The following is a 17,060-nucleotide window of genomic DNA, read 5'->3' as shown; positions in this document are numbered from 1 at the left end:
GTGATATGCGATTCAGGCGTTTCGGAGCTTCCTAATATGCAGCAAAAACCGGGTGTATAGCCTCTGTGTGAGGACTGACATTACAATCGACCGAGCGATCGATCCACCATGGACCTGGAAACGCGTAAATGTTCTGTGGTTCATGGATCCACACCGGGGATCCACCGACGATAGCCCGGTACCATGAACTATAGCCGATTATTCGAAAAACAAAATCCTATAGGGTTACTATTTTGTATAATTGTTGATATTTATATACAGCTTTAAATTTCATTATACAATTTTGAGAATTTATTGTGTTTTTTCTTTCTTTTATAAAAATGATTTTGCTGTTAATCGATAAGACAGTCTGCAATTATTGAACTTCTTATGTCATTAACAAGCTCAGATTCGGATTCTTATTTTGTCGAAAGGGTATCTCAATTGACTTCACCACTCTCCTTTAACATTCTTAATGTTTTGTCATCTAAATATTGTTGTTATTTTGATAATGTAGAGTCAATAAAATATTAGTATTTCACGTGAAGTGTTTTCCTGTTTCCATCGACATAGGCATCCGAAGGGAACCGAGCCGACATACCGAATCTGATACCAATAGTAAATGTGGTATTGCTCGGTAGCGGCGCGGCGTAGCAACTGTCGTTCAGTTCGGCCAACCTTTTCAATTCCATTCCTAGCAGGTAGAAAGCGACTAAAATCTTAAGTGTCCCTTTCGAGCGAAATGTAATCGATAGGTTGGACACACGCTAAATTGATTTTTCGCTGAGCCGTCCAAGATGTCGGGACAGAAGGTGCGATGGGCCTGTGACATGGACAAATCGGTCCTGCTTGGAAATTTTGAAAAGCGCGGTTGGGTCCAGGCGTCACAGGATGAGGACTGGAATTTTTACTGGTAAGTCACGAACTAAGCGAGGCTGTTCGTGGGTCTAAGGCCTCAGTCACTTGTGAACCGCTACACGGCGGCCGCTACTTTTATAATGCATACCACACAGCGGCCACCGTGCATCGGTACGCAAGCGACTGTGTATGATGAGGCCACAAAAGGTGTTGAAGGGACAGAGCAAGGAGCCGAATACTCCGTTTGCATGGACCCCAGTCCCTCTATCCACGGTGCATGGACGTAAAAAGATGCCGTATGCCATGGAGGTAGACATGGAGGGTAACTGGTCAACGGTAACTGGTCGTTTCGGCACCAAGTCGTTTCGGCCCAAGTCGTTTCGGCCTCTCAATTTCCGGCCCCAAGTCACTTCGGCACCGCAACCCAAGACGTTTCGGTATCCGTGTTTCGATTTTTTTTTTCAAACTATTTAGTAATTGACTGATCCGTCACGTAAGCGTGACCTTTGCGTTCTGACCAGTACTTTTACGTGTATTTGTGTGACTTTTGCCGTGCTGCTTCGTCACCGCTTTCAAACTTTTGCCGTGTCAGCGGCTATTGATAATCGATAAACTGGAGTCACAGATTTGAAAATAATATGAATGTTTTTCTCTTCCATGTTCTCACAAAGATTAAAGCATATACGTGAATGTTAGTTGACATTATACTTTTTAGTGCTTTGATTTGCAACATTAATATTACGCTCCAGCACAAGTTCCCACAGGTAAGCATAGCCTTCAGCGGGTGCCGAAACATCTTGGGTCGCGGTGCCGAAACGACTTGGGGCCTGAAATTGGGAGGCCGAAACGTCTTGGGCCGAAACGACTTGGTGCCGAAACGTCTAGAAACCTGGTCAACTGCACCCAAGTCAACTGGACCCTGCACCCAAGTCAACTGGACCCTGCACCCAAGTCAACTGGACCCTGCACCCAGTCAACTGGACCCTGCACCAAGTCAACTGGACCCTAAATATTTTGTTTTGTTTTTTTGCCAAAGCACCTTGGCCCTAATCAATTTCCACTCTAGAGGTGTATTTTTGAGGTTATGATCCACTAGCAGTGCCATTCTGGGATGTGATGAATGCAAATAAAAAACTAGCCCGCTACCCTTCAAACTCTTAATTTACATCGCACAGGCGAACAGGCTTAATACATGTAAACATGAAAATTCAGCGAAAGTTGTGTAAGTAAATCTTCAAAGAAGGATAAATTTCACTTTGTACCTGAACTAGCAGGATAGTATATACATGTATACGTTCCGATCCAGCAAGCTACAGTAGCAGTGCAGTTGCATACAATTGTGTTGTAGGCTAGTAATACTGGGATAATTAACTACGAATGTGGGTCCATACAAAAATTATAAGAAGAAATGGAACAACTCTAAACACAAGTGGGTATTAATCACAAATGATTTGAACAGATAAAATATCTAGAAGAAGGTAGAGTTGTTCTGGATACGGTTTGGGTAGAGTAACCTTGTTCAGGCCTTAGGGTCGAGTTGACTTAGGGTCGAGTTGACTTGGGGTCCAGTTGACTGGGGTCCAGTCGGTTTGGGGTCCAGTTGTCCAGAAACCGACATGGAGGTGCTACCTCCATGGCATACGGCATAAGAGTCTCTTCTCTACCTCCATGAGGTAGAGAACAGACTCCATGTGTAGGCTATATGGACGAAACAATGTTAACAGTACGTCGTGCATGTACTAATCGGGTTGTCAACTTAATAGTTGCATCAAAACTGCACAAGGGAACCAAAAGCAAAGCTTTTGCTGTCGACATGTACTGCCCAAGACCCTTCCTGATATATCACCATAGAAATCTGTTTTCCAAACTCAAAGAATTTCTATATACTTATTCAAAATGTCACACAAAAATGCACGCTTATCTCTCAGTCAAGGCCAAGTGCAGAGGCTGTTCTTAGCCATCATCCAGGAATTATTGGTGATATACTGTTCAAAACATGTCATATCTTCTTGTGTGTCCTGTTACAGGGCTAGTGTACAGACAACTCGCAACATCTTCAGTGTGGATACTGGATACAGACTTCAAGATGACCAGTAAGAGCAACTTTTCTATTTGATACGTGTACTTCTTTTCTTTGGTACACTCTAACCCCCCCCCCCCCACCCCCCCAACCATTTCGACCCCATCAGCCTTGCTCACCTTGACCACTCTACCCTAGTCACTGTGAGCCCCTCATACATGCACCTTTCCTTCAGAATAATTAAGGCAGCAAACTTGCATCATCATCTCAAAAGTACGTTGTCAATGTTTTTCGCTTCTCATGGGCCATGCCAGGAAGGCACCATGTGCCAAAAATTGCAATGGTCAAGCGTATATGTAGGCTGATGCATTGTACATGGCCAATCATCGGCACTTACTAAACATAGGCACTAGGCCCTGCTGGTACCTGAATTTTGCATATCAAAATGGCTAAATTATTGTTTTGAAGCAATCAGCTTTTCTCACAGAAATACCATAAATTCTCCCAGGCAATTTGCATGATTAAAAATGTTGCCATGTACACATATAACAGGAATAGTGTGCCGAGGATGAAGTGACCAGGGTACCCAGGTCAAGGTGAGCACAGCCAGCAACAAGAGGGTGTGAATTACTGGATTTGAAACGGACAGGGGTTGAGGTCATGACCTGCTTCTCTTTTTGTAGATGGTTGAGTTAACCAGGTATTATGAGATACATATTGTAACCATAGATCGACAAAATGCCAGGGCCTGTGTCAGCATGCAGACAGCATGCAGAAAAGTTTTACTTGGGTTCCCCAGTCATGTGACCAGATACTAGATTCTATCAATGCCATCATATTAGGGTACAGTAGAAATGATAGCGTCATCCCAAAACATTTACTGGTCATCCCTAACTTAGTGGAGACACTGGTTGCATAAACAATATAGTTATAAGTCAAATTTTTGTGTGTGTTCCTTCCATTGCAGAATTATCAATCATTATCCCAACCACTATGAACTGACAAGGAAAGACTTAATGGTGAAAAATATCAAGAGATATCGGAAAGATTTAGAAAAAGAAGGCAGTCCGTTAGCTGAAAAAGATGAAAATGGCAAATACATCCATCTAGGTAGGTACGCATAAATGTTTTAGAGCCCCTTGTGGTATTATGATTTGCACAATGTGGCACGATGGGAAGTATCTGAAACACTGTCGCATAGGCATATAGATAATATATATGTGTTTATTTCTCATTCGCAACGAACCTCCTTAGACACTTATATGGACTTCGTCAATTGCATTTCTTGGAAGTATTGCAAGAGTTTTGTGGTTGAAGGTGGAAATTCACAATGCCAAACTACCATAGTGTTTAAGTTAACCTCTGGATTTTACGCATAGACCCTTGGTTTTCTCAAGGGTTTTTGATGTATATTACCTGCATACTGGTATATGTATATTTCTAATTTTCCTATGGTACCTTACTTTTTCTGTTATGAATTGTACATATGATACTAGTACAGACATTCACACACCATTTAGCACTTTAAATACCAGAATGTGCCCTGTGTTACATGTAATAATGACACGAAGACTACAGATGGAAGCACATGGAAAGCTACACACAATGACATAAATGTAATTGAAAGACAATATATGGAATGTACTGTCACTACCTACATACATGCCTTACACATCTAGTGTACTAATACACATTGTGACATACTTCCACACTGTTTGCTCCAAAACCAAATTAAACCACGCCAACTCATCTGCACTCAAACCACTCAAACCACTTCACACCAGAACCTCTTCAACCTAAGAATCGCTTTGCTTTTAAACCGTTTTGCCCTAAAACAACTCCACTTGGCTCCAAACTATAACCAACCAGTAAAGCTGAAAATAATTCACCAAAGTGTAACCAAAGTCTTAACAGTGAACACAGTTTGAGAAACTGAAGTCAAGACACCAGTTGTGGCTTTCACCATTGACCCTAGTAAGACAATGTACCGGTTAGTCAGACAGCATACATGTAATTGCAAACAGACTCCTTTGCCACTCACAGAGCCACAATTTTAAATGTGCATGAGGTCTCTTCATCACTTTTTACTTTTGAGAGTCCCTGGACTCCTGGTGTTAGAAAATGGGAGTCCTACATCAAAATATGGGGGTCCCAATTTATTTCACAAAAATATTTTATAGTTTATCAATGCCATGGTCTTCACTGTGTTCAATTAGTATTAAAACACACAGCAAATAGTTGCATATTTCTTAAAATAATTCCTACATGAAAATTCTAGTTCACAGGAACATCACCCAAATCATTAAAGACGTCTCTGACAGTGTGTGAATCATTAGTCATTCTATTCAGTGTGTCCCTAGTAGACTGAACACTTTTTTTGATATAAGAGGTGACAGAATCTTTCTGAAATGTAAGGCTCAAAATTCCAATGACAGTAAGAACATCAATCAATAAGGCAGTGAATAGCAGACACAATGAATTAGAGATAAATTTCAACAGCTCATCAGCCTTTCCCCTTTTTTGTCACTTGCAAGTGCCAAGGCAATTGGCTCAAAACTGATGAAAACCATCTTGACAGCTGATTCGACCGACAGCCAGCGAACAGATGTAGCCTCAGTAATTCGTTTTGCTTTCCCATTCAACAGAGTTTGAATTTCCTAAGTTTGTCATATCTCACACTAGAGTCAATGAAGTATTTATACAATGAATGGATTATATTATGATATTCTTTGCAATATTCAATATCTCTGCCTGCTTGGGAAGCAGCAAGATTCAATCGATGTGCAACACAATGCACTTGAACAAGGTTGGGATTTCTGGCTTTTAATTTTGCACCCAACCCGTTCAAACGGCCGGTCATTACGGCCGCCCCGTCTGTTCCTAGTCCATATATTTTGTTCACGGCTGTCACAGATTTCTTTCCTAGTCAAAAATTCAATCAAGGCGTTTTCGATCTCTGCAGCAGTGGCATCTGTAATTTACTGGTTACAGAGGAAAGAAACATTCGCCTCGCCATTCTGAATATATCGAACATATATTGCAAGTTTCTTATGAATGAAATGTCACAACACAAGTCTCATCCAACATTATACCGATGACGTCACTTGCATGTATGCTATCAATCAGGGACTTCTCGATCGCACGCTGAATACACTCTTCAAACTCCATAACTATCTGAGGACGTTTGTAATATTCAATGTCTAAGCCGTTCAGATTCTGCAGATGAATGATGTCAGTGAATACATCGCATGGAAGGTCACGTTTAGCGATCAGCTGGATCAGGTAAACAGTACGTAATTGTGCAGCGTACGCCTCGAGTTCGTTACTCTTACCGCTACGTATCACTCCACTCGTAACTGTGCTCTTACCCTGCAACTGCCGGTCCTCATGCTTAGGATTTTAACGCTTGTGAGACGACTTTTCGAGTCCTGATGACGAGTGAGAGTTGAATGTTGAAAATTACAAAAACCTTCCATGAACGGGCATGTAACATTTGCTTTCAAACATACACCGCACTCCATGACGTTTCGCTCTTCAGAATATCGAAGCCATTTATAGTAAATCTATTGAGTCAACTTCTGTTGAATGTTCGTAATTTTGCTGACTTGGTCGGGGGACCTGATTATCAGTATCGCATGGCGTAGCTGCCGTTTCGGCCTCGACCAAACCTGCATGGTGCTGGTTGCTGCGGCCGCCGAAAAACTTTCGCAGATCGGCCTGTTTTGACACGACCCGCCCTGATGCATAAAAATGTTAATCAACACAAACAAGAAATCGACCAATTAAGAATCAGTTTACATTTTGAAAGTAACTTTTTACAGCAATAGAATTTGTTTCCGCGGTTACCATTGGTTATGAAACAGTGGAGGCCAATGCACTATGGAGCATTCCATTAAAGTACGGGGTCGGTAAGGTTTACTGGGATGTGTTTTACGTGTTCAGCAGCTTCGCGAGGTGTACACCAGCAACAGATATTGCTGCGTCCCAAGGGACGCGTGGTTTAGTTTTTGAGGGGTCCTGCGTCCGGTTTTATGCGTAAAGGACGCAGAAATGCGCGTCATGTAAAACCCTGGTGCATGAGGTCTCTTCAGCACAGTTGCATGTTTCTTTTATTTTTAATTTTACTATTTATAGTTTCTGGGGAAAAAAAGGTTCACCCTGAAAATGTATTGACAGAGTAATGCATCCAATTTATATGTAAAATACTACATGTACACTGTGACCCATGGCAGTTTTGAGACTTGCTTGTTTTGGGGTGAAGTGTTTTTTGTAGCAGGTGGTTGTACTTGGTACGAGGTTGTTTTGGTATGAAATGATATTGGTAGGAAGCAACAGGATCCCAATGCACATACATGTAGTACGACATGCGTATATCACCATTGTTTAGTAACTACTGTCTTTTTATTGCATTTCCAGATTTTCTTCCAGTAACCTTTCTGCTGCCAGCTGATTATAATTTATTTGTTGAAGAATTCAGAAAGAATCCGTCGAGTACATGGATCATGAAGCCTACTGGCAAAGGTTAGCATGACAAATAGTTTTCCATTCCAATAAAGTAAATATCAAGGTGAAAAACCAACTCACCGTATACCAATGCATGAGACTGATAAAAAACCGAAAAGTCGTTGATTTTAGTGATTATTTACCCGAATAATTATTCCACTGAATTCTGTCATGTTCCAAGGCTTAAACTTTAGGTAGCCAGGTATAGTTTGGTACCCTAAAATTACGTCCTAGGATAATGGTCAGATATTTTGTTAGAGCAATAATTTGACCCAAAGAGAATTCCTTCTGACTAAAATATCACATAGAGTATGTCCAGTGTGACTTATTCAGGTAGCGTCACATAGTGTACATACAACTAGTATGCATTAGACTAAACTGAATTTGAATGAAGTAACTGCTATGGCATCCATTCCAAATAATAGTAGATGGACAAATTTAGTGACTTTTCTTAGCAGGAGTCCTTTCATAGGCACTTGACGTAAGTTTTGTGTTACCGAAACTACAGCCTACAGGGATGTTCTAGACTAAAATTTAACTATAACAGGGATAACAAAACCATAGACAGTAGCCCCCCTCTACTGTCTATGACAAAACTAAAGTTTCGAATTCAGGTATTATGTCACTGCCTTTCCACTCACGGAATCAGGCACACAGTGACAGCCATTTTGTTATTGTTCAATTTTTGTATACACACATATATGAAAATCACTAGTACATGTACACATACTTGTATGTGATAGTGTGTCTACTTTGTGTTTGTGAAACAAAAGCATCCCATTTTGACCATACATGTATGTGACAGTCCAAATATGACGGTAAGGATCACTGACGATACCTCAACACCAAACATTGCATGATGTACATTGCTATGTGCAGACAAGTTTTGCATGAACACATAAAAATCTGAAGATTATATGCCACATTGTGTGTTATTCCAGCCCGGGGTATCGGTATTTTTTTAATCAACCGACTATCACAGTTAAAGAAATGGTCCAGAGACAGCAGGACATCATCGTAAGTAAAATATATAACCTGTATGTTACTTTTGAAAAGAACAAAAAAATTGAAATAGAGCCTACATGAAAACCTGAGTCAAAGCCAATTTGCTTTTAAACCTGGTAGATATCACTACCCTGGCATATTTATATCAGTGTAGCCTTTATACTTTTTGTACCCACTTTTCATAACATCCGTCTTCCTACCATATCAATGTTGCAATGAAGACGTACTTCTGAGATTGAAGTCAAATATGTCTGTGCTTAAATGATCAATTTGTACCAGTATTGCACAGTTTTTCCACAGAGTCACTACATGTATTCTTGATACATCAGTAGTGTTCATGTCTCATACAACCTGATATATCATCTGCCTACCTCCCATTTCTAGTTTTGCGGCACCATCAGCCAAAGATGCCTACGTCATATCCAAGTACATCGACAACCCCTTGCTGATTGGAGGAAAGAAGTTTGATTTGAGATTGTATGTTTGTGTGACATCATACAGGCCATTGAAGTGCTATATGTAAGTCCAATGTCATGTTGAAGTCTTTCATCACAATTCTATGGGTATGAGTTGAGCCAAAATATTGAAAATCACAGGGTTAAATGAAATCTTTGTGAAAATATACATGCCTGTACCCCCTTGTATGGTGTCAGTATTCTTATCATTGGCTTATGTAGGGTCACACTGTACATGTATTTGCATGAAGTTTTTCCCATCAAGAGTCGCATTAGATGCATATTTCCTGGTTTTAGTTTGCCAAACTAGAAAAATGACAAAATTAGAGCAAGCTTTTATTTATCAAACATAATGAATGTGATAACTTTCCATTCACACAATCACAGCAGTTGTCATGCTCTGCTAAACCCCATTGCTGTCAGCTAATGCATACATCTAGATCGCAGTGTTTTGGTAGACTTGGCATTGCAGGGCAAACTGGGAACTGAAATTTTGCTTCTACATTGTCATCACAGATACAAACTAGGATTCTGCAGGTTTTGTACGGTTAAGTACACCCCAAACACTACGGAGTTGGACAACATGTTCGTACATCTTACAAACGTTTCCATTCAGAAACATGGAGTAAGTACTGGTACACTTGTCTTTATGCTTGATCCTAATTTCCCTTGTGCATATTATTACAGGCCTTGTATATCGAATGTCGCACACTTTATAAGATTCAATGGTAACTTATCAATGATGTCATAGGTCGCATTTGGGTAGAGTTACTGTGGCTTCATAGTCATCATTTGACTGAACACAAACCGGAACTATTTTCAACATGACAGCTTTGGGATTTAAAATTATTCGAATTACGTTTTTTACATAGGAAATCTGGTGTTTAGAAAATTATGCATGAAAAATCGATGAACCGCATGACAGTAACTTAAACATATCAGTTTGCCATTTGACAATGAAAATTGCTCTGTTCTTTTGGTAAATTTTTGTCTACCATGGAAACAAAGCATACGATTGTTATTTGCAAATAACGCCAAACATTTGGAGTGAAAACTATGTCAGAGAGGCATGTGATAAAAACATTATAGCCCAAACAAGGGACTATACACACTCAAAGCAGCACAATATATATTGTAATCTAAGCAAGGTACTATGATATCAGGAGGTCACCAACTCTCAGGCACATAGTAGCTTGCTTGGATTATAATATATATAGTGCTTGGTTATACACAAAATTCCGATGGACAGCAGTATATAAACAAAATACGTGTAGTGAGTAAATGACTGTCCTGGTAGGAAATCTGAAAATTTCATCACAGCTTGAAAAAAAACAGAGAGGCGGCTAATTTACGCAACAAAAAATAATTAGCATATTCTTTTTTGTGAAAATATTCTTTTGTATGGTTATTTACGTATAAATAGATTGCTCAAAACGACATGAGATGAATATTCTTTATGATAAATCTAAGACTGCCCTTTCCCAAATGGTCGCTATACCTGTAGTGTACATATATATGTACTACACATGTACATTATCTATGTGACTCATTGATAGATATGTCTCTCATCAAAATTATTTGTGTGAATATTGCAGGAAGAGTATAATCCCAACCATGGTGGAAAGTGGACTGTCCACAATTTGAAATTTTTCCTGGAAGGCACGCGTGGCAAGGAGGTATTTTGTCTTGTACCATTGAATACACTTTCCACAAGTTTTGTGACACTGTTGATATGGCTGTTAAGACGTTCATGAAATATACAAAGTTATTATATTACAACTTGGAGAGTCCTATAAGATCATAGATCAACAAGAACAGTCTTTACACAAAATCAATACTGTGTACACTTTTGTAACACTTTGGCCAAACTTACAAAGTTTTAAAGTAATGGGAGCTATTCTGCTTTATGATCCAGAGGAACATTTTTCTTGATGTTGTACATCGTTTTCTGTTCATAATTCAGACTTTTTTCATATACAACAGGTGACGGATAAATTGTTTGATGAAATGTACTGGCAGATAGTACATTCACTGAAAGCAGTTTCGGTAAGTTTGTTTGTTAAGGTTTCCTCAAATAATTGTTCATAACCGTTTCACCCCCATTTCAAGGTGTAAAGGTCCAATTTTGCTACTGTAAACAAAGTTGTGCAATATTTGGTGGTGAAAAGATTGATGAAATTTTCTCTGAACTCACAATTTTGTTTCACGCCATTGTCTCTTCGGAGTGGTAAGATCAAAATACAACAAAATAGAGGTGAAATATCTGGACTGCAGACTTTCAATGGAGAGATTAAATATTACATGAACGAAGTTGCTGTGCATGTGTACACATACTCAAGACTGTCTATCTTTTCACAGGGTGTGATGGCCAACGATAGACATTGCTTTGAATGTTATGGATATGATATTATCATTGATGATAACCTGAAACCATGGCTTATAGAGGTGAGTTAGTTGTTAACGTTTGTTGTTATAAGATGGCTTGCAGTATTGTACTTTCCCGCATTTCAAGTTTCAAGTGATGTTTTATGTAAAAACTGAAAGTATGTCTCCTTTTTGATGCTCAAGTATAACCTGATCACCCCGATTCCTCGTAAACAAGTCCATAATTCCCATTGATAACAATGGGTTTGGGCCAAACCATGGCTGTAAAATGTATAAAACTAAACTGCATGGACATGTGTACTTGTCTCCTCCATATCTGTGAACAGATACACTGGCCCAATGTGCAGGTTGCATTGAGGCCAACCCTGGCCAGAAGTTGAAATCGATGTCCTGATGGTATTTACGACTGCAATCTGATGTCATTGCCTTCAGGAAGTAAAATGAAGCAACCGATGAACAGAATATTTAATAGGCTTCAGTGTTCAGTCAGTGTGATTCCACTTGTTACAGTGTTTGAAAAGCTATGCATGTGGGATATTTATTTTGCATGAAACATACATGTAGGGCGACCTATGTTTACCAAATTGTGCAAGAAAAATTGATGATAAAACACTTAACAGTGACACAAATATAATAATGCCCCAAAAAGGGGCACATACCGGTACATCTGTTCATGTAGTCCCTTTTAGTGAATTTTGTACTCTCAGATTATTACTGATAATGTATCCATTATCCAGCATTGTGGCCCAAGATGTGTTTACATATTGTGCAAAGTTTGCCTTCACCCATTATGGGCTGTGAGGGGTCATTATTGCTTAACTATGGTGATGATGAAAAGCAAAGTGCAGTTACAGTGCACATTGCAATACTTTTTCTTCTCCTGTCAAAACACATACTATTTGACTCTCCATCGCCAAATACTCTACATTAAAGTGAAAATAATTTGTGCCGTAACACTTTACATGAGAAGCGTGCTAACCTTAGCAGTGAAATTTCTATTTGATCTCTATTGCCCATACAGGTGAATGCGTCACCATCGCTGACTTCCACCACAGCAAATGACAGAATCATGAAGTACAACCTCATCAATGACACACTGAATATTGTCTGTCCAAACGGAGAAATACCTGAGTGAGTTTTCCATTTCCTGGCTGATCGTCTTCACATATACATACAACATAACACTACTTTGACAGCCTTTGTGTGTTTTGTGTTGTCCATCACTAATTTGCGATACTTTTCCAAAGATAGATGCATGGCGTGCTGAGTGTGGTGTTTTTAGTCCCCACGGACACCGTCCGGGGGGACTTATAGGTTTGGTCATGTCCGTGCGTGCGTGTGTGCGTGCGTCCGTGCGTCCGTCCGTCCGTTCACGCAGATATCTCAGAGATGCCTGGAGCGATTTCATTCAAACTTGGTACAAGGATTATCACCTATGCCATACATATGCACGTTGATTTGTTTTACGATCCGATTCAATTTCGCCGTCTGGCAGCCATTTTGTTTCCTGTATTTGATGTCGATGCGTATGTTCATGCAAATTTTTCAGTGATGCTAAGAGCAATTCCATTCAAACTTGGTACATAGATTACTCTATATGTTATACATGTGAACATCGATTTTTGTTTTGATCTGGTCTAAAATGGCTGAGGGGCGGCCATTTTGTTTCCTATATTTGACGACTGTGCGTTTGTTCACGTAAATTTCTCAGTGATGCCAAGTGCGATTGCATTGAAAGTTGGTACATATTATTCCTATGTCATATATATGCACGCTAGATTTTTGTAATGATTCGATCATAAATGGCTGTGTGACGGCCGTTTTCTTTCCTGTATTTGATATCCATCCACAGGGTCGCCAGTAATGATCCACAGGCGTTCAAGGATGAAATTAATATTAATGCTGTGTCCATGCATAGGGGCTCATGAATGCAGATATCTGAGATATTCCTGTGCCAATTCTTTTTAAACTTGGTACAAGGATACTACACTATGGCATACATATGCAGTCCATTTATATGTTGTGGCATGCATAATTAGTTCTAATTTGCATAATTCGAGATTCGAGCGCTGTTTCTGTACAACTGTGCCAAATTTGATGAAACTTTGTGCGGATGTTTTTAGTCCCCACGGACACCATCTGGGGGACTTATAAGTTTGGTCATTTCCGTACCTGGTCCGTGCGTGCGTGTGTGCATACGTGTGTCCATCGTTCACGCAGATATCTCAGGGATGCCTGGAGCGATTTCATTCAAACTTGTTACAAGGATTACTTCATATGTCATACAGATGCATGTTGATTTGTTTTGTGATGCGATCCAATATGGCTGCCGTGTGGCCATTTTATTACGATTTTTTCATGTATATAGCCATTACTCAGGCATGTTTCAACTGATTTTATTCAAAGTTGGTACAAGGACATTGACCAATGACATAGATATGCACACCAATTTGTTTTGTGATACAATCCAATATGGCCGCCTGGGGGCCATTTTGTTTTGATTTTTTTTCATGTACAGAGCCATAACTCAGGCATATCTCAACTGATTGTATTCAATATTTTTATCACTGACCTTATGAAGAAGACTCTATCCTCTCTGAGGACCTGCAATCAAAGTACCCATTAACAAGTGGGACTGTATCATCAACGATGACTTGTTTTATCACAGTTCAGGAGAATAGTTCAAACATTCAGAAACTGGTAGTATTTATGCTGTATGGTATAGACTGACTGAATTGACAAACCATTGGGAACATAATAAAAACTTCTGGATAACTATGGTGCTATCTAACTGTTTACTGCCTTAAGGTAGTATGCGCCACAAAGTGAAAGACTTAAACTGTTGCTCAAATTTTACTATATGAAACTTTCAACCTTTCTCTTACCAATCAGCAATACAAATCAGTGGGTCACTGAGCAAAGTTTGAACTAAGGAAACAAATTACCCAACATTTTGTGATATTTGAAATTCAAAAATGGCCCGCCTCCCGATGTTAACTCTATGGAAAAAATTAAATTTGGATTTTCAACAAACTAAGACAATGAAAATGTTTTCTTTCCCGAGAGCTTTAAATGAGCCCCCACAAGTGGTATATCAGAAAGAATTGCAGAAATTTGAGAGTCCGAATATCTGTCCCTGAGGCTTGTTTTTTTCCTTAACCTGGTCTGTGTGCAGTGGCATGGTTTAAGTCACTACGTGTACATCAAAATAAGCTTACTACTGGTAGGGTTCAGAAAATCTACACAGTTGTCTGAATGTACTGATACAATATGATTAAAATCTGTGTATTAATGAACAGTATCAGCATTTTCTTACCATGATACATGCACACCTACAAATGACAATGTTAAAATCTTGTGTAGGAATGCAGGTGTGCTGTAATGCATTTCTTGTATGAAGTCTGTTCATTGAGTTATGTAACAATATAGTGTAGAATACAGGAATACATGTACATGAATCACATACATGTATGTACTCAATATTGCATGCATTTGCTTTTATAGTAAGAGAGAATTTCACTGACACAATAGGATACTGAGAGAAATATTACCAGTTTGTTTATCTCAACTTTTGGTACCTAAGTAAAATATAATTGTACTATCCATATGAGTCACAAAATTCTCATGAAGGACCATATTTTCAATATTGCAATCTTCTTCAGGTAAAATACAAAAGTTACAGAAGCAAATGTAAAGTTTTAGGTCATACAGGAATTGAATGCTAGCAATGTCTAATGATGAAAAGACGAAAAAGTTCAGCTAGTTTCACGAACCAACAGAACTCTTTGCCGTGACAGTGATTATATTTTTGTGAAATCATCATCTCAAACTTTTGAAGTCAACTTTTTACCCACAGTGCATTTCAGTATCATGGAGTTTGCCCCATCACCCCCAAGCACAAGACAAAAGCTATTTATGGTAGCTAGAACTGTATTTTATGGATGTTTTCTTCTTGTACATACAGTGTGAGATGGAATAAAGTTCCTTCCAAGGAAAGCTATGGCAACTATGAACTAATGTGAGTACGATATAAATCAGAATTTTTTTGCAAAGCACAAGTTATTTGTATGATTTTGCGTCTTTGGGTATTCAAAATAATTATTCAGAGAAAATTTGAGTTCCTGCATTTTTCGTAGACTTTCACACATCACATTGTATATGTCCTCCATCTGGACGAAATAACAGAGTGTCAGGCATATGCAATTATAGTAATATGGGAAAGCCTACATCAGGGAATTTCTGTTATAGAATCAACAGATATTTATGAAGTTCTATGCACATTTTTGTCTGATGCTTTCAAATTAAAAATTTGCCATTGCTGTTTTCTGATATCATTTTGGCATTGAATAACCTTAAAACATGGCTGCACATTTTTAGCTATGGGATGTTTTGCACAAAGAAAAATGTTGGAATTTTAATAAGATAACAAAAATTTCAGAAAATGTACATTGTAGTGTTCAAGTCTATAAGACTAGTGATTGATTAATTAGTCATTTCCTGTCTGTTCACACTATTACGCTGAACTAAAATTATATTCTGTTGACTGAAACAGGTAATTTAAATCCAGAATATGTACAATTTTTCTCTTATTTGTTTATGTAATGGTGCGAACTGAGAATAAAATGACAGTTGTCAGTGTGTTTTGTACAACAGATATGATGAAGAATTGTCCCAGTCTGAGGTGCTGGAGAGAGACTCCAAGAGCCGCATTGGAATTGCATCGCTGTCTGTGAGATCCAGAGACTCCAGAGCACGTCCAACGACTACCTGGAAGTAGGGTGAATGGTCAGACAGTGGTTCTCTTCCCACTGATGTCATCAGGACCCCTCTCCCCCACCACCACCACCACCACTGCCGCAAAAAAAATAATCACAAATCACATTTGCTTTCATTTCCTGGCGTTGTGAAGGATCCAACAGTTTGCATGTGCCTGCTGCAAATGCCACGCAGAACAGTATGGAACCAGCCCCAACCCCCCCCCCCTCCAAAAAAAAATAATCACAAATCACATTTGCTTTCATTTCCTGGCGTTGTGAAGGATCCAACAGTTTGCATGTATCCATTGTCAATGCCACGGCAGAGCAGTATGGAACTAAATTTGGTTATAATAGGCAGACATTCAATTGGAGGTAACCGGGTAACTTGTGATGTTGTATTGGTGACATTTCTGCATTTCACCAGTGTCTTGATGAATACATGTAGCGGGTGCAACCAGTTTTACAAGGTCATCCTACCAGGAATGGGGCAGGACAGATGTATTACACATAACATGTGACTGTTGTTATTATTATTTTTGGCATGTACTATCATTGTGCATGCACACAAAAAAGTTGTACGGAACAGGCATCCCATAATACTGACTGTTTCAAGGCACTCCAAGCACAGCTCATTCTGTGAGTGCCCTGCATGTTCACTGTTCAACGGTTTCAAGAGATTTATTGGACGATTGCCAGAATTTTTGCTGCCTGAAAATCTGTCGCTGATGCTACATGTAGTATAATACATGTATTTTGAACAATATGCAGGTTTCAACACGGGGTTAAAAACTCACTACATGTATCTCACACATGTAGCTCTGCAAAAGATTTACCAGTCCTGTCTGTTTGAGCATAGTCAGTGCTGCCACCAACATTTTCATGACAGCTATATGTAATTATATTTTCTACCATTTTGCGGAAGATCATATTAAATTTGCTGTTTCGTCCAAAATACCTTACAAAAAATTACTTGTGCAAAAGATTTTACCCGTCATTCCAGAAATTTACTCGACTTGGGATAAGGGGCCAGCAACTAGTTGTATCCTGCCATATGGAATCGATAAAGCAGGCATGTGGAATCAGTTGCTGTATTATTAT

General features: G+C 39.2%; 1 protein-coding gene across 1 annotated transcript; it reads left to right on the top strand.

Moving 5' to 3' along the window:
- Positions 1 to 593: 593 nt before the first annotated feature.
- Positions 594 to 16,046, top strand: LOC139131831 (polyglutamylase complex subunit TTLL1-like). Its single transcript, XM_070698119.1, has 13 exons — positions 594 to 892; positions 2,865 to 2,930; positions 3,825 to 3,967; positions 7,274 to 7,378; positions 8,302 to 8,377; positions 8,750 to 8,884; positions 9,337 to 9,445; positions 10,416 to 10,496; positions 10,804 to 10,866; positions 11,179 to 11,265; positions 12,227 to 12,336; positions 15,170 to 15,223; positions 15,859 to 16,046. Exons 1-13 carry the CDS (start codon positions 777 to 779, stop codon positions 15,980 to 15,982), a joined length of 1,269 nt encoding a protein of 422 aa, XP_070554220.1. The 5' UTR covers positions 594 to 776; the 3' UTR covers positions 15,983 to 16,046.
- Positions 16,047 to 17,060: the final 1,014 nt, after the last annotated feature.

This window comes from Ptychodera flava, chromosome 1 (assembly GCF_041260155.1).
Source record: "Ptychodera flava strain L36383 chromosome 1, AS_Pfla_20210202, whole genome shotgun sequence".
Taxonomy (NCBI): domain Eukaryota; kingdom Metazoa; phylum Hemichordata; class Enteropneusta; family Ptychoderidae; genus Ptychodera; species Ptychodera flava.
This window is presented reverse-complemented; position numbering and strand designations above follow the sequence as displayed.

What these genes read in the sequence shown, in the direction of transcription:
- LOC139131831 (XM_070698119.1), top strand. Translation starts at nt 777, where the DNA reads ATGTCGGGACAGAAGGTGCGATGGGCCTGTGACATGGACAAATCGGTC. An exon ending in TACAGACTTCAAGATGACCA is followed by an intron (nt 2,931 to 3,824) that starts GTAAGAGCAACT and finishes CTTCCATTGCAG; the next exon opens with AATTATCAATCATTATCCCA. An exon ending in TGAAACCATGGCTTATAGAG is followed by an intron (nt 11,266 to 12,226) that starts GTGAGTTAGTTG and finishes TTGCCCATACAG; the next exon opens with GTGAATGCGTCACCATCGCT.